Source organism: Myotis lucifugus, unplaced genomic scaffold, assembly GCF_000147115.1.
Source record: "Myotis lucifugus unplaced genomic scaffold, Myoluc2.0 scaffold_74, whole genome shotgun sequence".
NCBI classification, from domain to species: Eukaryota; Metazoa; Chordata; class Mammalia; order Chiroptera; family Vespertilionidae; genus Myotis; species Myotis lucifugus.
In genome coordinates this window covers 779,923-806,063 of record NW_005871122.1, presented here as the reverse complement: position 1 = coordinate 806,063, position 26,141 = coordinate 779,923, and the positions used below count along the sequence as shown (strand labels likewise).

General features: G+C 38.0%; 1 protein-coding gene across 3 annotated transcripts in view; it reads left to right on the top strand.

The window, feature by feature from the left end:
- Positions 1-3,308: 3,308 nt before the first annotated feature.
- Positions 3,309-26,141, top strand: part of TDRD3 (tudor domain containing 3) — a 115,902-nt gene continuing 93,069 nt past the window's right edge. The window contains exons 1-3 of one of the 3 annotated variants that reach the window (XM_023755346.1): positions 3,309-3,395; positions 6,531-6,592; positions 23,530-23,690. In XM_023755346.1, the coding sequence (XP_023611114.1) occupies positions 23,617-23,690 (74 nt within the window). In that variant the 5' untranslated portion in view covers positions 3,309-3,395; positions 6,531-6,592; positions 23,530-23,616. Of the gene's footprint in view, positions 3,396-6,526; positions 6,593-23,529; positions 23,691-26,141 lie in introns of all 3 variants that reach the window. The other 2 variants (XM_023755347.1, XM_023755348.1) reach the window with 2 other exon arrangements.

Below are 26,141 nucleotides of genomic sequence, written 5' to 3'. Positions count from 1 at the left end.
TGTTGAAGTGCCTAGTTGATTAGGAAGCTGATTTGTATAAATGTTGGCATCTGTTTATGAGAGGCTCATATTCCTAGTATTAGCACTAGTCCTATCTAATAATAGGCAAACATGGTAATTGACCGTACCTTTGCTATGCCTCCCATTGGCTGATTAGCATGATATGCAAATTAACTGCCAACAAAAATGGCGGCTAATTTGCATACTGCAGGCAGGGCGGGTCAGCTCCATCCCGCCTGTCCCACCGCCATCTGGGCCTGCTATTTGCCACCAGGGCGGTGGGGCGGGACAGCGCCATCCCGCCTGCCCTGCCGCCATCCGGGCCTGCTATCTGCGACCCGGGGTGGCAGGCGTCCCGTGTGCAACCCGACCCGGGGCGGCTGGGCGGGGCAGCAGTGATCAGCCGGCCCGCCTGGGCATCCCATGTGCGACCCGACCCAGGGCGGTGGGGCAGGGCAGTGTGGCTTCTCTGTCACCCCAGCTTCCTCATCACAGCTCCCTTGGGGGCCTAAGCCTTTAGTCGGACATCCCCCAAGGGCTCCCTGGCTGCCAGAAGGATGTCTGACTGCAGGCTTAGACCTGATCCCCCGGGGAGTGGGCCTAAGTCGACAGGTGGACATCCCCCAAGGGGTCCTGGACTGCAAATGGGCGCAGGCCGGGCTGAGGGACTCCCCCCGAGTGCACAAATTTTTGTGCACCGGACCTCTAGTTTTATATATATATACCTCTAGTTTTATATATATATATATATATATATATGTATATATATATATAGATAGATAGAGAGATAGATATGTATATATTGATATAGATATATACGTATCTATCTCTCTATCTATCTATATCACAAGCCACTGGAACCACTAGAACAACTGGTCGTTATGATGCCCACTGCTGCCAGCCATCTGGCCCGATTGGGGGCAAAGCCAGCCAGCCAACCTTCCACAGCCCCTTCCCCTGCTGGCCCCGCCCCTGATTGGCCCAGCCCCAATCAGTCCTGATCGGGCCGGGGCCGGTGGCCAACCTCCCACAGCCCCTACCCCCGGTCAGCTGGCCCCATCAGCCCCAATCGGGTGGGCTGGACCCCACCCGTGCACGAATTCGTGCACTGGGTCTCTAGTTGCTAAATAAAAATGGTATGTTGTAATGAAAAGACTGCTGAACTGAGAGTAAGGAAGCATTCTTGTTTTAACTTTGCATTACTTTAGTTTGTATTTTGGGGCAGGTTTAATTAACAACTTGGGCATTTTATTCATCTGTAAAATTGAAGAGGTGAACTTTGATTATTTTAATGATCTCTTCCATGACATTCTGTAACCTTTCAATGCTAAAGAGTTGCCTTTCTAGAAAAGAAAGTATTTTATTAGTCATTCCATATTACTTTCCCACTGTGTAGGAATTTTGAAAGTTGTGTTTTTGAAATTACTCAATCAGCATTAATATATCACCCATATTCCTTTGTGTACTGTTGATTTCTAAAATTGGTCTCAACTTATACCAATCTCATTTCTTCCCCATTTCCCAGCCAGAATGTTCCAGTTTATTTGCTCTAGAATGTGCTTCACACTCTTGTACTTATATGTTTTTGCTCATACTATTCCCTTTTAAGTATCGTTCCCATCCCTCAGCCACTTTGAGCCCCTATAACATTTTGTTTATAATTATTTTGGCCTTGTATGATAGCTCTCTATATATTGTATTATGCTGTATATGAATGAGAGTGTGAACTCCTTGAAGGCAGGTGTTTAATTTTTATCATTTTATTAATCTTACTACTGAATCACATAATATTTTTCACATAAGTAAGGTCTTAATATTTGTAGAACTGAATTTATAAGATGATTAATGACAGATAAAGTCAATAGGTATGAACAGTGAAAAACTAACAGGATAATAAGGAAATTCACTTAGTCATTTTGAATTAAAGTAGTGTTTTAACCATCTATGCTGACTGCAAACATTTGTATTCCATGGTCACTTATATTCTGTTATAAGTGCCTCCCATTCATTTATTCTTACAGAGTCATCTGCATACTTAACACTTCTATTTTTTTTTCTTCTCCCTGTAATCCACTTAACTACTTGCCTTCATTCATCATTGTAGTTTAGCACTGCTTTGGTCTTAAAGTTAATATCTAATTTTGTTAACACAATCTTGCTTTATTTTATATCTATACTTTCCAGGTTTTATCTCCTTGATTTCGTTCATAGGCTTATCAGCTTTAATCTCCTGTTGTTCTTTTACACTCTTCAATTTACATATCATTACACTTGCTCTTTTACTTTAGATAATTCATTCATTCTGTGTTTCCTAAAGGCATATGCCCTTTGGTTACTGTCTCCAAATAGAGTTTATATTGACAAGTGTCTTAGAATCAGTCTAATGTTGGGGGTTGAATTGCTGGCCATGAGGAATGAGCTTGAGTTAGCTGTCAGACTTGTACTCCTCTATCTTTTTAATGGGAAAATACCCTCAGTGGCAGTGCTAGCTAGCACTAGCCCTTTTGTTAAAGGAGTTGATATGGATTACAGAACATGTCAGATGCTAATGGGCATTTTTATACTTGAACTTTTGCGGGGATGAAACCTGGGTTATAGAATTTGTCAAAGAATTTCAAAATGGTAGTCTTGGGCATAAATGAATGAGTAGAAATGATCTCCCTCCCTCAGGTTCAGTAATCTTGAATTAATTATTGCCTGCAACAGGTGCATGGTTGGTTCGGACTAGATAAAAGAACAAAGGGCAATAAGACAATGAGTAAAACAACTGAAAAGAGACAGGGAAAGTAAAAGATATAAGGTAAAAGTTGCCTAATTTGCCTATCTTTGTACCACTTGGAGTCAGAAGCTGAAGGGTTGTTGGGAACATTATGGCAAAGGAAGTGGACTTGAGAAGATAATGTGAGAATGTAGCACAGGAAATTTCTGTTGGACTTAATTTAAAACTATGTTGTTTTTAGTTCTATTTTTACAGTGCATCCCGATCTCTAAGAGCTTACCATATTACCAAATGTTTAAGTTGGATATTATATTTGTATAATAGTAAAGAGTAGCTTATACATTCCTTAAATATATTGATGTTTAATTGTATAAACACACTATTCTTTTAAGGATACAAAAGAGGAAAAATCTACACTGTCCATTCTGTTCTATCAAACATACTGAATAAACAGGGAATATCCAGGACTCCTTCCCTAGTATTTGTAGGAGCATTTCATAATAGAGAACAAAATTGCATGCTAACTTAAACAAATAATTTGGTTAATTTCAATTTTAGAAAATATTATGTCATTTATTTTTATCTTAACAGGTATCTTTCAGATGAAGGCATTGAAGCTTGCACAAGTTCTCCTGATAAAGTCAATCTAAATGACATCATCCTGATTGCTCTCAATGTAGGTATTTTATTAACCTTTTTAATATTCATGGAAAATATTGCATAGAATAAACTGGATTTTATAAGTGATATGGAGTAATAAAAACATCTTTTACTTTTATTGTCCATTTTTAGTTACAGTGATGTTTCTTAAATTTGTTAATCTCATATAAGCAAATTATTAGAAATATCTTCTTCCTTTTAATATCTTATATGGAATCCAATAAATAGGAAAAAATGCAATTAAAACTTCTTTTTTAAACCAAGTGTTTAGTTATAGAATTTCATAACCTTTACATTATCTGTATAATAGCAATAAAAACTGATCTTATTCGTTGAAACAAATTACCATTTAATTAACATAGAAACACTGTTAGGTGGTAGCTTTTTGACAGTTTTGTTTATTATTTCAAAATAACTTTTTCTGTTGATAAAAGTAATATATATTGTTGAAGACTTCATAAAACACAGAAAGTAAAATAAAAATATTAAAATTACTTATAATTACTGTTAATGTTTTGATATGTGTTTCTTTCCAATCTTTCTCCCTCTACCCATCTGAGTAGCTATATCTTTTCCATAATTGCAATTGGTTTTTGGATATTTTTGGGAAGAGTTATAAAAATTATTCTAAATATAGATATAAGTAAACAACTATTCTTTTTTCATTCTTGCAGTTACCCCAATGGAAGTTTTCATGTTGCCTTTACAATGACAATCTATTAATCAAACTTATTTACCTATTATACATAATCAATTAAGTTCATAAGAGAATCACTGTCTGTCATAGTCATCAGATTATTGCAAAATAGGTATGGCAAAGCAGAAAGAGCAGCAACTGATTTAAAATATAAATAAATATGTATGACTGAATATAACTCTTTTCAAATCACCTAAATTTATATTTCTATAATGAAACTTGGGTTTAAGCAGATAAAAATTGTTTTGAAATCTCATTTTATCAGCTTTTTTGAATTTTATCAATAAGACTAATGAGATCTTTTTATTGTTTCTGAGCTAAGGAAATTTTTAATAAACGAGACTGTAAGCCCTGGCCAGTTTCTCAGTGATTAGAGCATTGGCCCGCAGACCGGGCAAGAGCGGGAGGCAACTAATAGATGTTGCTGTTTCTCTCTCTCCCTTTTTGCTTCCTCATTTTCACTGTCTCTAAAAAATCATTGGAAAATATCCTCCGGTAAGGATTAAAAAAAAATTTTTTTTAAGTAAGCATTCTTTTAGAAGAATACTAATACAGGCTGTCTATGACTACAAATGGAAATTCTCCCTAGACATTTTAACTTTCTTTGACTTGCACCCAAATTAGTGAATTCAACTTTCAAAAAATGTCGTAAAGAACTCTATTTTTTTTTGTTTATTTAAGAAAAAATCCTAAAGATGACAGGAAAGAGATTTTGTGATAATCTTCTGTTCTTCTCTATTATTCTTACTTATATACTTAGGTAAATAGCAATGAACTATTCATAATTGGATGTGAAACTTTAAATGAGATAGGTCAAGATGGCTTTTGGTCTGTGCACATGAGAAGTGCACAATGACCATTATTTTAATGAATTAATAGTCTTTATAATTTCCTCTGAAATATGTAGTCAAACACTACAACCTAAGTTATCATACCATATAACAGGGGAAAAGAACCTTTTTAAAAAATATACTTCTATTGATTTCAGAGAGGAAGGGAGAGAGAGAGAGAGAAATATTAATGATGAGAGAGAATTATTGATTGTCTGCCTCCTGCATGCCCCGTACTGGGGATAGAGCCCACATCCCGTGCATGTGCCCTTGACCAGAATCGAACCCTGGACCCTTCAGTGTCTAGGCCGATGCTCTATCCAATGAGCCAAACTGGCTAGGGTTCATTATAGTAAGTTTAATCACCTAGTATTTTCTCCTTATCTCTAACAAATTTTTCCATTATAATTTATGTGGTTAAAGGCACTCTAAGTCTATTTTCTTTCATTTTGCTCTTAAGGCAATGAAGAGCTACTGATTTTTATACTTTAAGAAAGAGCAAACAATACAGATTTATTAATCTAACCTCAAACTCCCAGTCATCAAGGTAATATCTTAGCCTAAATAGTAAGGCCTTATTCATGAGTACTGATAGTTTTCTTCTGAACAAAAATTTTTTTTTAATATATATTTTTATTGATTTCAGAGAGAGAGGAAGGGAGAGGGAGAGATAGAAACATCAAGGATGAGAGTGAATCATGGATTGGCTGCCTCCTGCACGCCCCACACTGGGGATCTAGCCTGCAACCTGGGCATGTGACCTGACTGGGAATCAAACCGTGACCTCCTGGTTCATGGGTCGATGCTAAACCACTGAGCCACGCCTGCTGGGCCTGAACAAATTTCTTACTATTCCTTTCATTTCTACTTCCTGAAGTAGACAAAAATCCTTAAAAGTTCTGCTTTATATGTAGACTGTAGTTGAAGTTCTGTTTTTATGTCAGAAATGTGATAACTTTTTATGTTTTGCTTTGAGGTTTGCTGAGTAATATGTATTTCTGCATTTTCATGCAGTTAGCTATTTGTTTGCCATTTTCAGTTTTTATAATTTTTTAACCAAATTAAATACGTCTTTACTATGGGAAGTCTTATTATAAACTCCTTGCTATTGCAGTGAAATTGTTCCCTGGCATATTTGTATATTATATAGCTTTGTTATCTTATGGATGCTATAGCCTATAGAATAATGTGTTTTCATGTATCTGGATATCAAGGTTGTATCAAATTTAATTGTCAAGAATGTACACTTTTTATGAATTTATTTCGTTTTGGATTGTGGCATTAATTTTTTAGTAAGGGTATAGTTTACATAAAGTAAAGTTTTAGAATTCAGTATAGAAAATTTAGTAAGTTAAAAGTTTACCTAAAGAGATATGACCAGAGTTAAGGCTATCTATATATTAATGTTCAAACTACTGGTGCATTTTAAATAGCATATATATGGAACTGTTATTTGAAAAGATTGATTACATATTGTAGAAATCATAACCAGCTAAAAGACATTTATTTAAAATTTTCTCCACAAACTTTAAGTAATTTCATCTTTTATTTGTGATTGAGACTATATTTAGATCTACTTTTCTTTATAATTATATTTTAATAATAATATTTTTATTTTAGACAGACTTGAGAACAATTGGCAAGAAATTCCTCCCCAGTGACATCAACGGTGGAAAGGTAGAAAAGGTAAAGAAAAATGTTAACTTCCTACATTATGCAAACTGCTATTACTATGAAAGTCCACTAATTACTAGAGTTATGTTTTATCAGTAGAAACTGCAACTGCAAAATATTTTGGAGGCAAACAGGTCACAGAGTCATCATTACGGTGATTTCCTATACATATGAAGAATTATTAGGACTTATACTTTTAACCTTTTGGTGACTTTTAAACATTAAAAAAACCTTTTGTTTTAAGAATTATAACTATGGCACATTTGCGTATGAGATTTTCTAGATATTATCAGAGCTTAGGAAAAGAACCCTTTCATACTTTTTTATTTTAGTTACCTGTTATGTTTATTTAATGAAGTTATTAATATAAAAGTATATGAGTTTAAGAGAATATTAGGAGTAATTTGGCAAAGCCGTGCTTTGGTTATTTCTATCATTTTGCATTTTACATATGTGTAAATATATATGTTTGTGTTACACTTTTTTTCAGTGATCTTTTTAAAATACAAGGATATAATTTTTAGATACCAACTAATTAGTCTTTTACTTCTTACCCATTTATTTCTATTTAATTTCTTCTTTTTATTTGAAAATGCATGTAAATTGTGTCACTCATGAATTTTCTGTTTGCTTTTGGTCATATGCTATTGGTCTATGTGCTATTGATCACTTTTCAAACTATTAAGGAACATCATTATCCTTAACTTAAATAAATATTTTCAATGTGTATGTTTTGTGTTTGAATATGTATTCTTATTTAAACACTCAAATGTTGAAAATAGTTATTGTACATAGATATTTAAAATTTTAGATAATTTGAAAGGTTTATTATATAACAACATATTTGTCACATTTCTAAATACCAGTTCACTTATGCAATAGATAGTATTTATTTATTTTTTTCTGGGCCAAATTTCTTATTTTTAATCAAATTTATTGTGATAAACATTGGTTAATAAGATCATAAAGGTTTAAAGTGATCTTATCTATATATGCAAAGTGTCCCCTTGGGAGTTCGACCGAGAGACCAGAAGTTCGATTACTCGCTATGATGTGTGCTGACCACCAAAGGGCGGTGTAGAACGAAGGGAGGCCCTGGCCAGCAGCCAGAAGGCCGCAATCGGCCCTGATCTCTGGCCAGGCCTAGGGAATTTGGTGCACTGGGCCTCTAGTTGGTTAATAAGATCATAAAGGTTTCATCTGTATATTGCATTGTGTGCCTGCTACCCAAAGTCAAATCATTTTCTATCACTATATATTTGGCCCTCTTTACCCTTTACTACCCCCCAGTCCTCTTCCCTCTGGTTACCTGTGTCTGAGTTTCAGTTTTATATCCCACAAGTAAGTTAAATCCTATAGTTCTTAGCTGTTTCTGACTGACTTATTTTGCTTAGCATAATATTCTCAAGGTCTGTCCATGTGGTTGCAAATGGCAGTATTTCATCTTTTCTCATGGCTGAATAGCCATGGTATTTTGTTTAGAACCATAAGAGTTTCTAATCTACTCTAATTTTTGAGGCAGATACTCAGAGAAGAGGTTCTAGAAGTTCTTTAGCAATTCATTTTAATGTTTAACAACACTCTGTCAGCAAACTTTGATTATATTTTAATCTAAATTTCTTATGCTGCAACTTAAAGTCCACATGTCCTCCCTCAGGGGAAATGGAGAACATCTGGGAATAATTCTTCATATACCTCGAGAATTGTAAAATCACTGCCTGCCACAATTTTCTTTTTGCCGAAGCCATTTATCTTGGTTCCTTTGTTTATTCAGTCTCAAGCTTTCCTTCAACTTCATTGTTCTCAGGGTCTTCTCTAGTCTCTTACATTTCCTTTTTGGTTGTGGGAGTAGTTCTCAGTCTTCATTGTACACCAGGGTCACCCTGAAGCTCAGCTAAAATACAGACTGCCAGCTCACCCCACTCCATCCCACCCCCCATTTTCTGATCAATTGAACTTGGATAGAGTCTGAGAATTTGTGTTTTTGAACAAGTTTCTCTGGGCTGTTGATTCTGCTTTTTTTCTTAGCATGGGAAGCATACTTAGAAAACTGCTGTCCTGTGGAACTCCAGCTTAGTCAGCAATCTTGGACAAGTGTGATGAGTGCAAAACTCTTTCCAGTAAAAGTAACTAATATCAAAGCAGTGTCTGCGGATCTCTGCACTACTACATTCAGGAAAAACGAGGAGGTTTCTGTCTTTGTGTTTTCCATTTCCTCTTTCTGTGTCTTTAGGGATTCTCAGAACCCACCACTGCTCTATGCTCCTGGGGATGATGAAGATAAGACTGCACTCTGCACCTTCCACTTTCTCAGAACAGTTTTTCCTTGAAAAAGTTTTACTTGTGGTCTTTGTAGAACTTTCTTTGAATTTAGCTAATAACAGTAAAAAACAACTTAATACCTTTGAATGTAGAACTTTCTGTGACAAATTTTATCTTTTAAAATATTAATGCTAAGTGACTTTAGTTTTTTACATGAAATGATGTTATAAACCCTTTTCACATGAAACAGATTGAGTTGGATTACCTCTTTCTGCTCTTCCTCTTGATTATATTTTTTCTTTCACTACCTACTTCTAACACCAAATATACTTCTCTTTGCAATATTAGTGGAGTTGATTTGAAAAATAATTTTAATAGAAATTTTAGAAGCTAATTCACAGAGATTGCTCATTTTATTTGCCTTTAGTTAAAACTCATACATTATATAAAAATATAACTATTTTAGGCCAAAGTAAATATTTAAGGAATATATTTTGATGTGAATTGAACTATTTATGTTTCTTTGTAAAATAAGACATGTAGTAAAAGCTAACTTTATTTGAGCCTTTATTGGAATGCTTATTAACCAGTATTTTGCCAAGTTAATGGTGATTGAGTCATTAAAAAGACATGTCTTCAGTCACTAAATTATGTATGTTGTAGTTCTCGTTTAAAATAAATTTTAAATTAAAAAATTAAATAAATTTGTTTTAGTCTGTGCAAAAGATATAGGGCAACATTTAATAAGCACAGTATTTGCATAAATAATATGCCTACTCCTTAAACATGTCAGGTTTTTATATTGAAAATGAAAGAGAGAAAGGGAGAAAGAGAGAAAGAGAGAAAGAGGATTTTCCTGCTTAGTAGTTTTTGTGACTTCTGGCAAGTTATTTAATCTTGTTAGATTTTTGTTTTCTTATCATTCAAATGTTATGTCCCTTATGACACTGAAAAATGACATACTAAATGTGCAATGCACATGGCAAGGATTGAGGATTATGAGCAGGTTAGGGTGAGACTTTTGTGCTGCAGATCTAAGAATGCATAAATCCTTATTACCTTGGTTGGGTGTCTTGTTATTGATAGATATCCAAGGAATTCAGTGAATGAAATAGGCAAATGGATGCTTCATTATTGACTGGATGTTGACTCCCACCCTAATGCAGAACTCTATTGCTGGATTTAAGTTCATCGGAGTATGATAAAATAAAAGCAGGCCAAAAGCCCCGCTCTGCTTCTTCTACTAAGTTCCAAGCTGCCAGTGATAGTACCGTTAAATGTGTGTATACACACACACACACACACACACACACACACACATACATATATACTGAGTGGCCAGATTATTATGATCACCTGATGTTTGTAGGCAAATTAGCTATAATTTCACGCTGAAGTTGCTAGAGGGCCAGATCATTATAAACGTCTGAATAGCACTACATACCTAAGTATCGTTGCTGATCAAGTTCATCCTATCATGTTGATGGCGTATCCCAATGGAGATGGCTTCTTCCAACAAGACAATGTGCCATGCCACGGTTCTCCTATTGTGCAGGAGTGCTTTCAAGAACATGAGGGGACTTTACCTTGATTAGGTGGCCCCCACAATCACCAGATCTCAATCCAATTGAGCATTTATGGGACAAAGTTAAAAGAGTTATCCGGCAGCTGGTTCCACAACCATGAAATCTCACAGAACTGGACAGTGCTATTTCATCAGGCATGGTGTCAGATCCCTCGCATCACCTTTCAACATCTCGTGGAGTCAATGCCAAGAAGAATCATCGCAGTATTGAAGGCAAAAGGTAGCCCAACAAAGTACTGATGGGGTGGTCATAATAATCTGGCCGGTAATAATCTGGCCACTCAGTGTATATCGATTTCAGAGAAGAAGGGAGAGAGAGAGAGATAGAAACATCAATGAGGAGAGAGAATCATTGATTGGCTGCCTCCTGCACGCTCCACACTGGGGATTGAGCCTGTAATCCAAGCATGTACCCTGATCAGGAATTTATTTAATCCTGACCTCGTGGTTCATAGGTTAATGCTTAATCACTGAGCAACTCCGGCTGAGCTGATAGTACCATTTTTAGGGGAGAGAATACCAGAGGAAAAGGTGAGGACTGGAGAACATTTGCCCCAATATTTAAGAACAAATACTTAAGAAGCAAGAGACAGGAAGAGGCTGTCTTAGGAGCTACCTCCATTAGTCTATGTGGTCCCTTCGAAAGGGCCTCAGCATGTGTCTGCCAACCCTGTTGGAAGCTTATTCGTTAGGCCTCAGGGTCCGTGCAGTGTTCTGGAGAATCTCCAGGGTCGAGAGTAATTCTCCTTGGAGGAAAATTAAAGGAGTATAGAGAGGAGTCTCCAGACTTCTTCTCCTGAGTGGCCAAAAATAAATGCTCAAATGGTATGTGTTGTTTTTAATATAATTAATACAACTTAGATAACACAATTTTCAGCATTTAGAAATTTAAGAATGGAAAGGAAGAATGGAAAGCTGATAGATCTGTAATGAGGTAAGAAAGATTGTAGGGCTTGAGGCTCAGTAGTTAAGAGTCGACCTATGACCAGGAGGTCATGGTTTGATTCCTGGTCAGGGCATGTGCCCAGGTTGCCGGCTCGATCCCCAGTAGAGGCCATGCAGGAGGCAACTGATCAGTGATTCTCATCATTGATGTTTCCAATTCTCTCTTCCTCTCCTTGTCTCTCTGAGATCAATAAAAATATATCTTAAAAAAGAAAAAAAGATTGTAGGTCTGTGGTTAGGAGAAAACAGTTAATCCTAGACACATTTAATTTACATCTGTCCTATTCCAAGGCAAACCTGGGGCCTTCAGAAGGGCATGGTCATCTGGAGTTTGAAATTGGTCTTAGCAATTGCTGTTACCACCAACTAATTTGGGAGAAAGTAGAATAGTAAAAAGATCAAGTAACTATATTATTAATATAGTTTTTCTCAGGTTCTTTTCTCTTTCCTCTCATTCACTTCTTAACATTATTTTGCAGTTTCTATATTTTCTCCACAACCTTGATGCAAAGTTTTCAGAAAAATTTAAAAAGTGGTGAGGGTGGGAAGATGACATTTTCTCTAGGCTTCCGAGCCGAAGAGATTTTCCCATAGCAGTGTGTGCTTGGTGTTTAGGCCATAAAGATGGTGAGAGTGGAGGGGTGTATGGTGGGGAAGCATCTTTTCTGAGTTTTTCAGGGCTGGCTTTACATTTCTTAGATACTATAAGGTCCTGGAACAAGGTAACTTGTTAGTTAAAAATCATGGGGAAAAATCATGACACAAAAGAAATAAAAATAGAATTCCTTTTAAACTTTTTAATATTTTTCATATTCTTCTCTAAAATTAGTATTTTGATGTAGTTATTTTCATAGTTTTAATCTTCGAACCAAGGTGCAGAAATCAATTATAAAATATAAGTTAATGTAAAAATACTTTGTTATCCATTCCAGCTATGTGATGACCTTATGCATCACTGAGGAGCCGTAACAGGAAAAGCTTTCAATTTTGTGTTTATTTTTTTGATGTAAGTTCTAGGACTGACAGGTTGTATATACCTTTTTAAATGTGAAACTGTGATTAAAGACCTCTGGATGTGACCCTCTTAAAGCTTTGGCATTACCGACATCAACCACAAGATGGCATTACTGCCTTAAAATTTATACCCTTAGTCTAGAAATTAGGATTTTTTTTTTTTTTTCTCACCCTGGCCCTGCCCCTCACCTCTGCGCTGGCCTCAGGCCGCAATCCTGAAATTAGATGTTTTTAAAAAGAAAAATAATTGAAAAATATGTTTTAATTTAAATCAAATAGCATCATTTCACATATTTGTGTATTCTGTGCTAAATAGTACAATTTCCCAGTGGACCTTTTAGTGAGTTATTAAAATTGTACTTTTCAGAAACAGTGGATTACTGAAAGCCTGATATTACTATGCTTTATTTACAAGTACCTATTGGTAATTATTAGTAGGAGTTCTGTGGACTTTAAGATAATTGCACAAAACAGTATATATATTGGATAGATACTCTTCTGATAATTGAAAACAAACTTTTCACCATACTTTTTAAAAAAAATTCTCCCAGAGACCAAAAAGCTAAAAAGGTGAAGGATAGGGATGTGGAAATAAGCAAAGGACACACTAGGAGAAGTGTTACTTTTCACTGGGAGTCCCACAGTGTTTTCCTGGTATTTTATTGGCTGCAATTACTCTGAATGACTAAGAAAAGAAATTATGTGCTGTGGTGTTATTTTGATGTATAAATTGATGCTTTTTACAGGGTATTTCAAGTTTGGGAAAACCTAGCCATAATTATGTTGTCTATTTCTAAATTACCACACATACTTGGTATTCTGTTTTAAAATTACCTAAGGTGTAGAGACTTTTAGATCTTTTGATAAATATATCACCATATTTATGATTTAGAAATTTCTTTTATCACTGTTTATTAATTTTTTCTTTTTTTCTTGCTGTATATGAATATCACTTGAAAAATGTGAGATTGAGATTTGGGACTACTTTCCCAAAGCCTTTCCTTTCAGTATCCCTTCTTGACCATTTCTGGTAAAAGCCCCTAACTTATCTAGGAGAACCCTGGTTTTCAGTAAACTCTTCTCCTCCTCTTCATCGAGAGCCCATCTGTGCCAGGCCCCATGGTAAGTAATTTATATGAATTATCTCTTCAGGACAGCACTGAAGATGAAATCATCACTGCCACTCTTACTTTAGAGACGAGGGAACTGCAGCTTCCTAAAGCCAGTCTTCTGTTGCCGTAGCACCTTAATAATTTCTGTGGGAATGGAAAGTCTGCCCTCAGTGCCAGGCAGGCTGCTGCTGATTCTTCAGCCAGCTCAAATGCCACTTCTCTTCTAATTTACTTGACCTTTTTTGAGAAGAATTAATTTTTAACAATTAATATTCCCATTGCTCTTTACAGTTATGTCTGCTTTTAGCATGCACAAAAAATTAGTATAGGTTTAGGATGTGTAATAGAAAGACGATGGACTTCAGTGTGAGACAGAATTTGAATTCTAATTCTGCCTCTTACTAGCTGAGTGACCTCTGGCAAAGTTTTTTACCCTCTGTTTTAGTTTCTCATTTAAGATACACAAATGACCCTAACATTAACATGATAGTACTAGAAGTAAATAACTATGTAAAGATCCCACCACACTTTTTGGCATATCTGTTAAGTGCTGATAAATTATAGTTAAAAACACAAGGGAATACTTTATCGAGCAGTTTTTTAATATATATTTAGTCTAAGACAAAAGGATGCAGAGATTATAGGACAGCTCTGCCTTGTTGGAGCAGATAGCCTGATATGAGATTGAGAAACCAGCAGTCAATATAGAGAAACAGCTGCAACATCACAACTACATGCAATGTAGTGGCAGCTGTCATCTTGGTGAGGTGGGGGAGGTTGCTTTTCTGCTAGGCTGGATTTTGCTGATGTAATTCTCAATGAGATAATAGTGGGCAGATCCCCATTTGAGGGATATTTAAAATCTTAGGTAGGAGAGTATGTATGTGTGTATAGGTAAACAGTTGATCCTTGAACAATGTGGGGGTTAGGGGTGTCAACATCCCCCTGCACAATAAAATAATCTGCATATAGCAATTTTGACTCCCCAAATTCTTATCTGCTAGTAGCCGACTGTTGACCACAAGCCTTGCTGATAACATAAACAGTCGATTAACACATGTTGTATAAGCTAGATGTGTTATATACTGTATTCTTTTTTTTTTACTGTATTCATATAATAAAGTAAGCTAGAGAAAAGAAAATGTTATTAACAAAATCATAAGGAAGATAAAATACATTTATAGTATTAATTGAAAAAACCCTGCATATAGGTGAACCTGTAAAGCCATGGTTCAGGGGTTAACTGTATGTATGTACACACACACACACACACACACATCCACATGCACACACATCCACAAACATACCATATGTGGTATTATTCTATTTGGAAAATATAAAACTGAAACCAGCAATTTATTGTATAAACTATAGAAAAATAGAGCTTGACAAAATCTTCTTGACTGATAATGCACAGAAGATAAGCATAGTGGACACTTAGAATTCCTAGAACCTGAATTCTCTTCCTGTGTTTGAGGGTAATTTCCCATTTTCAGAGCCTTGGTGGTAAAGAAGAAAATGCCAGATACTTTCCCAGCCTCCTTTGCCATGCATATCTGTAACTCAGTTCTGCTAGTCAGGTGTGCCTGTGCTGGATCTGGGCTGGTTACGTGAACAAGCCGGAACTGTGGGGAATCCTCTCTGCTAGTAGTGTAAGCTGCAGCTGGATGGAGCTTCCAGGATAAGCATCCAGGGCCAGTGAGATCCATGATACAAGGTGGTGGATCCAGCTTTTCAGCTTCTAGATGCTGATCCTTAGCAGCTCTTCCCAATTTAGAGTTCAGTAATATCTAGTTGGTAGTTGAAATCAGCCATGGAAACGGGCAAATACTACAAATTAGGGTTTCTTCCCTCAGCTCCCCATCCCAGAACTGTTTTTTCACCAACACACCATTTGATTTTGAGTGTTTTTCTTACTGTGTAGGCTGTAGACCTGTTCTCCAATTCTCACATTTTTGTGAACTGCCCAGTGTCTTAATTTCAAAATATCATGTAAATTATTTGAATGTAATATCTGATACAGGCGAATATTGGGGTTTTTTAAAATCTTCACCTGAGGACATGTTTTTATTGAGGGGAGAGAGAGAGACAGACAGACAGACATTGATGTGAGAGAGAAATAATGATCGTTTGCCTCCTGTATGCACCCTGACTGGGAATCAAACCCACCACCTGATGCTCCAACCAGCTGAGCCACACTGGCCAGGGTCAAACATACAGTATGTTTTGAAGTTTAATGAAGTGAGTACCTGTGAAACCTCAGCCGATATGAAAGCTAGAACATATACCTTTTTTGCCTACTTATGTGTCCTAACTCTTCATCTTGCCATACTAAGAAATGATGGTTGTGAATTTGGAGTTTAGCTTTCCTTGACTTTCAAAAATATTTTAGTTATGTACATAATTTTTCTTAAAAAATATGCAGTTTTGTTTTTAAGCTTTACAAAATGATAGAAGATTGTCTACTGTAACTTGCTTTTATCACTCAGTGTTATGGCTCTAACATGTGTCCAAGTTGCATATACCTGCTATTCATTCATTTCCTCTTTCATTAATATTAAATTGTGAAAATATACCTCAGCTTATTTATCCATTCTCCTGTTGATGAATATTTAGATGCTTTTTCTTTAATTGTTATACTAGATGCACTACTTCTAGGGAAAACTTGTATGTTTTCCTAATGCATGTGTGTAAGAGTTTCTCTGGGGAATACAGCCAGGAATTGAATTATTATATGCTAGAGTTAAGCCAATGTTCAACTTTACAAGATTATGCCAGGTTATTTTCCAAGTGGTTGTACCAGTTTATATTACCTTCAGTAGTGTACTCTGCTAGGTCCCAGTGATAAAAATCTTTTGTGGTGGTTGAGATTATCAAAATGTTTTAATTTTGTAGTTGTAAAAAATGTTATTCCTCCTCAAGCTATTCCCTCCCCATTCTCTTCATATACATTTTAGAATCAAATGATGAAGTTTCTTAAAATATGTTGGAGTTTTCATTGAAATTGCATTGAATCTGAAGTTCAGCTTAAAAACAATTAACATCTTTATGATGTCAATTACCAGTGAAATGCTGGTAAGCTGCCTCCTTGAAGTGAGACAAAACCAAACACCCTGACATGTAGCATTTGCCACTATTTGCAGTACAAATATTCTACTTTGGCTGATTATAGGCTATAGCATATGGCCCTGTTTCTAGGGTTAATGGAGAATATTATGCTTACATTGTTAGGTATAGATTGAGATTTTTTTTCCCCTAAAGGAAATTGATAACATTATAAAAAGAAATGGCTGGCAGTTATTTTATATTAGATAGATGTCTAATTTTAGGACTTCTAGAGTCCTAAAAAACCCCTCAATTTTAACTATTAATCTATGTACGATCATCATACTATAGTATTATAGAACTGATTTCTTGTCATCAAAACTTTGGGGAGCCTGATTATAATAAGAACTAGTGGCCCGGTGCACAAAATTCATGCACATTAAAAGGGATTAATTAGAAGAAATATTTTAATATTGCTATTTGCCCTTTCTCTATAATAGAAGTGTCAGAGATGAAAGAAAATTAGTAAAATGTATATGAAAATCTTCCTCCTGTCAGAGTCTGGGGTGCGCCATGGGACCTAGAGTCAAGTCCCCGCCCACCCGCGGCACCTCAAAATCGCAGAAGACCCAGACCCGGCCGGGCCCACCCTTGTCAAGCCCCACTGGGTGCAGGGGGACACAGCCTCAGGGCCCCCGTCAAGCCCCGCAGGGTGGGGGGCACAGACTCAGGTTCCCCAGTGCACCCTCAGGTCCCTCGGCCCGGCGCTGGGGCAGGTGGCACAGCTTGAGGTCCCTGGGCCTGGCACTGGGGTAGGCAGCGTGGCCTGAGGTCCCCTGTCAAGCCCGCTGGGTGGGGGTTGCGGCCTGAGGTCCCCCAGCCCGGCATTGAGGCCGGGAGCGAATCCTTGAGGTCCCCTGTCAAGCCCCACCAGGTGGGGGGGCGCGGCCTCAGGTCCTCCGGCCCGGCTCTGGGGTGGGGCGTGCAGCATCAGATCCCCGGGCCCAGTGCCAGGGCAGGGGGATGCGACCTGAGGTCCTCCATCAAGTCCTGCCAGGCAGGGGGCACAGCCTGAGGACCTTGTCAAGCCCTACCAGGTGGGGGACGCAGCCTGAGGTCCCCCAGCCTGGCACCAGGGCGGAGGTGCAGACTGAGGTCCCCTGGTCTGGCGCCGGGGCAGGGGGCATGGCCTCAGGTCCCCTGTCAAGCCCCACCGGGCGGGGATGCAGCCTGAGGTCCCCTGTCAAGTCCCGTCATGTGGGGGCACAGCCTCCAGGCCCCCGTTAAGCCCTGAAGGGTGGGGGGTGCAGCCTCAGGTCCCCCGGCACACACCGGGCGGGGGGTGCAGCCTCAGCTCCTCGGCCCGGCGCCGGGGCAGAGGGCATGGCCTGAGGTTCCTTGGCCTGGTGCCAGGGTGGGCAGCGTGGCCTGAGTTCCCCTGTCAAGCCCCGCCAGGCGGGGGGCACGGCAGCAGGTCCTCCTGCCCAGTGCCAGGGCAGGGAGCATGGCCTGAGGTTCCCCGGCCCGGCGCTGGGGCAGGGGGTGCAGCCTAAGGTCTCACGTCAAGTCCTGCCGGGCAGGGGGTGCAGCCTGAGGATCCCGTCAAGCCCTGCTGGGTGGGGGGCGCAGCCTGAGGTCCCCGGCCTGACACTGGGGTGGGGGGGCATGGCCTGAGGTCCCCCGTCAAGCCCTACCAGGCAGGGGCCGCAGCATCAGGTCCCCTGCTGATTGCTTGTTAAAGCCTGTTACGGAAACCCTGCCGCTGTGGGCACAGCCATCTTGTATTATGGAAACTCTGCCTCCGCTGTGGGCACTGCCATCTTTGTGATGACGTGGCAGTCAATTTGTATATTCCCTCTTTATTAGATAGGATGTTATTTAATACTAGAGGCCCGGTGCACAAAATTCGTGCACGGTGGGTGTGTGTGTGTGTGTGTGTGTGTGTGTGTGTCCGTCCCCCTCAGCCTGACCTGCACCCTCTCCAATCTGGGAACCCTCAGGGGATGTCCTACTGGTGGCTTAGGCCCGCTCCCCGTGGTTCTCTGCTCTCTGTGGGGCCTGCCTGCTCCACACTGCAGAGACTGCCAAGCAGGCCGTGCGGGGAGCTGCCTCCTCCCTGCTGTCAGTCTCCACGGAGGCGATGAAGTTAATTTGCATACCCACTCCTGATTGGCTGGTGGGCATCGTGAAGGTATGATCAGTAGTTTTCATCTTTCTCTTTTATTAGTGTAGATGATCAGTCAATTAATAAACTAATATAGCCACTTAAATCTGATATTTCATGCCAGTTGTATGACTACATAGGAATTCAAATGACAGAGGTGTCCATCTAAAGAGAGGAAGGAATGAAGCCTGGATGAATTTTTTGGCCTCAGAGAACATTTCTGGCAGATACTTGATATCATTTATTTGAATTAGAGATTTTTACCTGGAGACACAATGGCAAGTTACTTTTACCTACTTAAAATTTTTAAGGTAATTCCTTTTACTTATTCCTTGTTAAGCACGCAAAAGAGGAAATCAGATATTAAAGAAATCTTGGGCAAAGATTAGTCTTTGTTTTTTATATCTTTTTTTTTACTTTGTGGCTGCCCTTGATACTAGCTGAACAAAGATTTTGAAGTTAACTCTCATCCAGTTTTGTGAATACTTTTAGATGATTTAGAGTCAGGGTTAAAGTTAGGATTTAGGGTCTTAGAATTATAGCATTTCTTTCTACTATTTGTGATCTATTTAGGCTCAGTACTTCATTATTTTTTGACTACAGAGTATAATAAACTGAACATTATAAACATAATTATGAAAGAATTTATTATGTATGCTGGTTTACTTATAGAATATTTCTGAATTGTGGAGTCACTAATTTTAAAGCTTGATAATTCAAATTGACAAATGACTATCAAAAGATTACATAACAGAACAACAACAGAGCCTAGAAACACCAATTAGAAAGGACATATGCACCCCTATGTTCATAGCAGCACAATTCACCATAGCTAAGATTTGGAAACAGCCTAAGTGCCCATCAGCAGATGAGTGGATTAAAAAACAGTGGTACATCTACACTACACAATGGAATACTATGCCACTGTAAAAAGAAAAAATGCTTACCATTCACATCAGCATGGATGGACCTGGAGAGCATTATGCTAAGTGAAATAAGCCAGTCAGAGAAAGATAAATATCATATGATCTCACTCATTTGTGGGCTATAATAAACAACATAAACTGTTGAGCAAAAATAGATCCAGAGACAAAGAAGCATCGAACACACAGTCAAACCTCAGAGAGAAGGCAGGGGAGGGTGTGTGTAGGGGGTGCAAGAGATCAACCAAAGGACTTGTGTGCATGCATATAACTATAACTCAGCAGTTCTCAACCTGTGGGTCGCGACCCCTTTGGGGGTCGAACGACCCTTTCACAGGGGTCACCTAAGACCATCGGAAAACACATAGATAATTACATATTGTTTTTGTGATTAATCACTATGCTTTAATTATGTTCAATTTGTAACAATGAAAATACATCCTGCATATCAGATATTTACATTACGATTCATAACAGTAGCAAAATTACAGTTATGAAGTAGCAACGAAAATAATTTTATGGTTGGGGGGTCACCACAACATGAGGGTTGCGGCATTAGGAAGGTTGAGAACCACTGCTCTAACCCATGGACACAGACAGTAGGGGGGTGAGGGCATGTGCTGGGGGGTGGGAGTCGCTGGGGAGAGGTCACTGGGGCAAAAGGGAACATACGTAATACTTTAAACAATAAAGAATTGAAAAAAAGATTATGGATAGTTTCGGAGTTTCTAATAAAGAGTACCTTCTTTTCTACTTTGGTTTTGAATCAGTTGAGAAGTAAAGGAGTGGCAGATATGGGCCAAAATATCAACTTTACTATTGATAAAAATAGATTTGAAAGATGTGGATTAGCGGGAGAGCTGAATGGATCCATTAACTGAACCACAAGACAGACAGACTTGTAGATTCATGGCACTGCCAATCCAGGGAGAAGGGTGAGTCAGTACTTCCTCCCTCCAAGTACCTACAGTTGACATCTTTATGATGTCAGTTTCCAGTGAAATGCTGGTAAGCTGTCTCCCCCCCAAAAGAAGGGTGAGGATGAGCCCAATACATATACTATATTCTTCCCAATCAGACAACTTAGTCCATAGGTGAGTGTGTTAGTTTCCCGAGTCTTCTGTAACAAATTACCACAAACTTGGTGTATAACACAACAGAAATTTATTCTTTCGCAATTCTGTAGACCAGTAGTCTAAAATCAAGGTGTCAGCAGGGTGGGTTCCTTCTGGAGGTTCTGAGGGAGAATCTGTTTCATGGTCTGACTCCTAGCTTCTGGTAACTACAGGTAATCTTTGTTGTCCTTGGCCTGAAGGTGTGCAACTCCAATTTCTACATCCATCTTCACATGGCTTTATTCCCTGTGTCTTCATGTTTATTTTCTCTTCTCTTATTATGGCAAGTCATCTTGCATTTCAGACCCATCCTTATCCAGGATCACCTGTCCTCTAGATGCTGACCTTACGTATGTATGCCAAGTCCCCTTTTCTAAGTAAGGTTATGTTTACAGGTCCCAAGTGAATGTTATCTTTTGTATTTTTTTTTAAGAGTCCTCTATTTAATCCACTAAAAGGGATGGGGAGGCCAGGAGTTGGAGTAATCAAATAAGTAAACTTGCTGCTTGCTATGAAGAGTTGGGGCAGCTGTTCTACCCTAGCATTCCCTAGCATTTTGTTCTCATGGTCAACCAGAGGTAGGAAATCAGCAAAAACAGTCTGATTCCTACCCTGTATATGAGTCATTGGCATTATCTTCAATTTGTGTTTCTTTGATAGGATCTTTTAAAGCCACTTGTACATTCTGTAATCATTAATGGCTAAAACTAGGTAAAATAATCTATACATCCACTTAGCTGTGCACAAATAAAAGGCAGTTTATCACAGTCAAGCAAACAAACCAGTGAAGGTGCTATGTCAATTCCCAAAATTCCATAAAGATGCCTTGTGAGTGGTATGTTACATGGACTGAGTGATATACCTTGTAGCTCTGGATATGAAATATTAGGAAAGTTTAATTTTTTTGCACTAAAAATTAAATATAAACAAGTGTTTCCCTCCCACGCTTCCGTGGATGTGTACTTCCCAGGATGCACGGGTTGCAGTTGGGAGCTCACAGGTCTAGAACATCACTGATTGCCTAATAGAACTTTTTGCAGTGGTTTAGACAGTCTATGTTTGTGTTGTCAGGTATAGAACACCTGAAATGTGGCTAGTGAGACTGAAGAATTGAATTTTTCATTTCATTTTCTTTTAATTAAATAGACTTGTGCTTGGTGAACTGTATTAGACAGCAGATTAGATATTTGTCAATGTCTAGGTTAAAAATATTGGGAGTAGTTAAATAAAGAGAACGTATTTTAATGACATTAACAAAAACAAAAGAAAGTTCATCTTGAATTAGCAGCATATCTATATGCTGCTAAGGGTTTTTGTTTCAACTTGGAATTTTAGTTAATGGCTAAAATTTAGATGACATTTTAGCTTCTTTTCTCTAACTATTATCTGGGCCTTTGCAGGCCTAATGCTGGTAAATATGAAATAGAAATTTGTCAACTTGGGGATATGCTTACTTGAGAAATGAAGTGTAAATGTCAATCGTTTCACATTTCTCGTTACTGAAAATATAAATTAAACTAATATACATAGAAAGGTTTTACTTAAAAGACTATAACAAGAAGTTTATTTTTTTTCCTTGCTGTTATATTACTTAAAGGTATAATATTTAATAATAAAAGCATAATATGCTAATTAGACTGGATGTCCTTCTGATGTCCTTCCAGACGACCTTCTGGATGAAGCTGGGGCTGCGAGGGAAGCTTGGGTCCTGGGTGCCAGAGGGAAGCCAGTGCTGGCAGCGGGGGGGAAGGAAGACCTACTCTTGCACGAATTTCGTGCATCGAGCCCCTAGTATTTAACCGTATGAGTCCCAAGCAGCACGATCGCGCTGCTGAGATTTTATGTCGAGAAAACATACGATTCTTTGAGTCCCAGGGGGTATTGAAAAAACACTGTCGAAGAATCCCAAACAGCGCAACCGTGCTTTCTCTAAATGAGTACGAAAAGACCCAAACAGCGTGATAACGCTTGTTTTATTTTATGTCGAGAAATACCAAGCAGCGCGATGGTGCTGCTTGGGACTCAAACGGTTAATAATGTGAAAAGTACCACTTTCTGTTAAATTTATTTTTCAGACATGTACACAGAAAATGCTGTGATTTCCAATCATGCCATTATTGTTTCATTATATGAAATGTTTAACATAATATCTAGTCCATGAGTTAGATTTTTGTCTTTGATTGAAATGTGGCAAGAGAGAACAATTTTTCCCCCACTGACAATGACTATAATATAGCATTAGATTTAAACTCATTTAAAAAGGAAATGTGAAAATAAGTATAGCTCCTACTTCTTAAACTTTAAATAGTTTACATTTTAGAGTATTGTGTTCTTCGTTTATGCCAGAAGAGGGTGTACTTTGAATTTGATGTTTTTGAATAGAAAACATTCCTTTTATCTACTACTGTAAAGTTGATGTTCCAGAATGTCCCTTAATGTGCATGGGAGGAGAAAGCGGATCTATGTGAATGATTTAGAGCACATATGACTAAAAACATCTATTAATACAACTTTGACTCAGAAATATAATTTTGTTTTCCTAAAGTTTTCATGTTACTTTCTGAAAATGAATCCAGAATAATTTTTTAAAATGTTTTTTAGGAGACTCTTTATCTTAAAATATAAAAAAACCCACCCTGATCTATGTAATATAATTTCAGTTTTGATTTTATTTAATTGATCATTATAAGTCATAAAGCCTGATCATTAAGGAAAAGAGATGCACTATAAATGAAAACAAAGCTGTGGCTAGAAAGTGATATTTATTTCTTTGTGTTTTGACAGCTTGAAGGTCCATGTGTTTTGCAAATTCAGAAAATTCGCAATGTTGCTGCGCCAAAGGACAATGAAGAGTCTCAGGCTGCACCAAGGATGTTGCGGCTGCAGATGACTGATGGTCATATAAGCTGCACAGCAGTAGAATATAGTTATATGTCAAAAATAAGGTGATTGGCACTTTATTTTGTATATTTGTTATAGCATTTGAAGGTGCTTTTCAAAATGGGTTTTGTTTTAAGAACTTTGAAAAGAAGGAATGAATTCTTAAGTGCATGTTAGAATTTTTTCAGAAGAAATTAAAGTTTATATTTCTACTTTATCTGTATAGAAAAATAGGTAAGAATGGAGTTGATTACTCTTTGCTTCGATATTAATTGTAAAAACAGAAATTTAAGGTGTTTTTGCATGAAAAGTCATCTTTTCAATCATGTCAGTAAATTTGAGGTCATTCAAATTTCTTTAACTACATTATAATTCTTTCTGGACAGTTAGCTGTGTCCATTACACTATTTAGTGTTCTAGGAAAGGTCATAGCAAATGAGTTTTCTAAGGAAATGATTGACACCAAGGAGGTTTGCAGCCACCCTACTTTCTAAGAGAAAGCGGAACTCCATAGGGCAGACGTTTCCAAATCCTTCTTTTGATATTTTCATGAGAGGCTTCATAATCATGCCTATTGGCATGGAGAAAAGCAATAGGAAGGGGATCTCCTTTATCCTCAATGTCCCATTAGGTCAGTTTCAGCTCTATTTTCTGAAATGGAAATTGTCATTAGGCATTTGTTAAACCACCTTTTTTGTTATTTTATATGCTTATGTTTGCTGCTCTGAGCTTTTCATTTCATACTTCTCTCCTAAGTAAGCATTTAATAAGCATTTAGCATCCGTTGTGTTCCAGCTCCTTATCTGGTGCTGGAGGTGTTATTGTCACCAGAAAAGGTATTACCGAGTGGAGGGAGAGGGCTGTCCTCTCCTTATTAAATCAAATTTGTCGAAGAAGCATGGCAAGCAAGGTTATCAAAATATATCTGGCTTATGAAGCACAGACAGGCTTCTCAGCCTGGTGGAGATTCAAGGGGTTTTATACCCTCTGTCTACAGGTTTCAAGGCTCCTCTTCCAGGTGTCTTAGGCACGGAGCACATTTCAAGGTCTCCCTTTTACTTTGTTGTGGCCTTTCCCAGAATTTATGAGAACATCTGGCAAGTCCCAAGATGGCTGACTTTTTTCAGTGGGTGAGATAAAACTCTCCCTTCTTAACTTCTCCTTCTCCTATCCTGCCTTAGCAATACCAGGGTGATTTTAGCTATGTATTCTCTGGTTAGGGAGGAAAGGTATTAACCATTTGTTCTCACATGTCCTGGGTTGGGGAAGATAAGGGCTTGCTGCAAGCTGGCTGTAAGCTGTCCAGACATTTGGACATCTCTATAGGGTCCCAGGAGTCAGAGCTGACTCAATGGGATGTAACACAAAATGTCTTGCTCTGCGTGCAGACTCTGAAGCTTTAAAACAGGAATATTCTGTTTCTTCTTCTTAATAACTCTTTTATCAACCTTTCTTCTTTCTTTTTTTTTTTCCAGAATAGACCAGTGCTTTCACTGATTTGCTTTTGTAAATATCAGCACATAGTGAATGTCACTGGGCTTTAAAATGTGAACAATGTGAAGCCAATTCGGCATGATCCATTCTCAGTGTTTTAGGACCGTCTTTACTCCTATTAGGAGTGCTTTACCCCTTGCTGAATGGGCAAAGAGATGAGGTGGGGCTCAGTGTATGTGCTTTAACTTTAGAATAAACCTATGTAATGAAATGGATTTCTTCCATTGTTTCTTCTACCAAAAGGTTGGTAGGAGGATAAACACCTTGTCTCTGGTCTCTGTAAAAGGGGTAATAGTGTAATGTTTACCTGCAAACTGATAATATTAGTCCATTATAGAAAAGTTCTTTTCGGTTAGTATACTTTAGAATAAATAACTCTCATTTGATCTTTAATTACATGGTTAACAAAAAAGAGCATTATTTTTGTGAATTATGGTAGCTCATATACATATAAAATTTCTAGGTCTATTACTGGTCAGATATATTTTCCTTTGATAAAATTTAAATTTGTAATATAGTATATCATGGCAATGCATAGCCAAAGCTCAGGGAAAAAATGGCAAATCATATTTGTATAGCATGGCATTATTGAGAAAGTGCATTTATATATTTTATTCTATTTATCTACTTGTGAGGTGTGATTTTCAATATATATATATACACACACACATACATACATACTAGAGGCCTGGTGCACAAATTCGTGCATAGGTGGAATCCAGCTGGCCCGCCCCGATGGGGGCCCATTGGGCCAGGCCGGCATGGGGGAGGGGCCACGGGCGGTTCCCAATCAGGGTGTTAGGGGCCGATTGGAGGCCAGATCAGGCTGATTGGGCTGCTACAGTGTGTGTCATAGCCCCCCGGTCGTTCTGGTCATTCTGGGTTCTTTTCGCTGTTCTGGTCACTGGACTTTATATCTATATCTATATCTATATCTATATCTATATATCTATGTCTATGTCTATATATCTATATCTATATCTCTCTCTATATATCTATATACTAGTGTGTGTGTGTGTGTG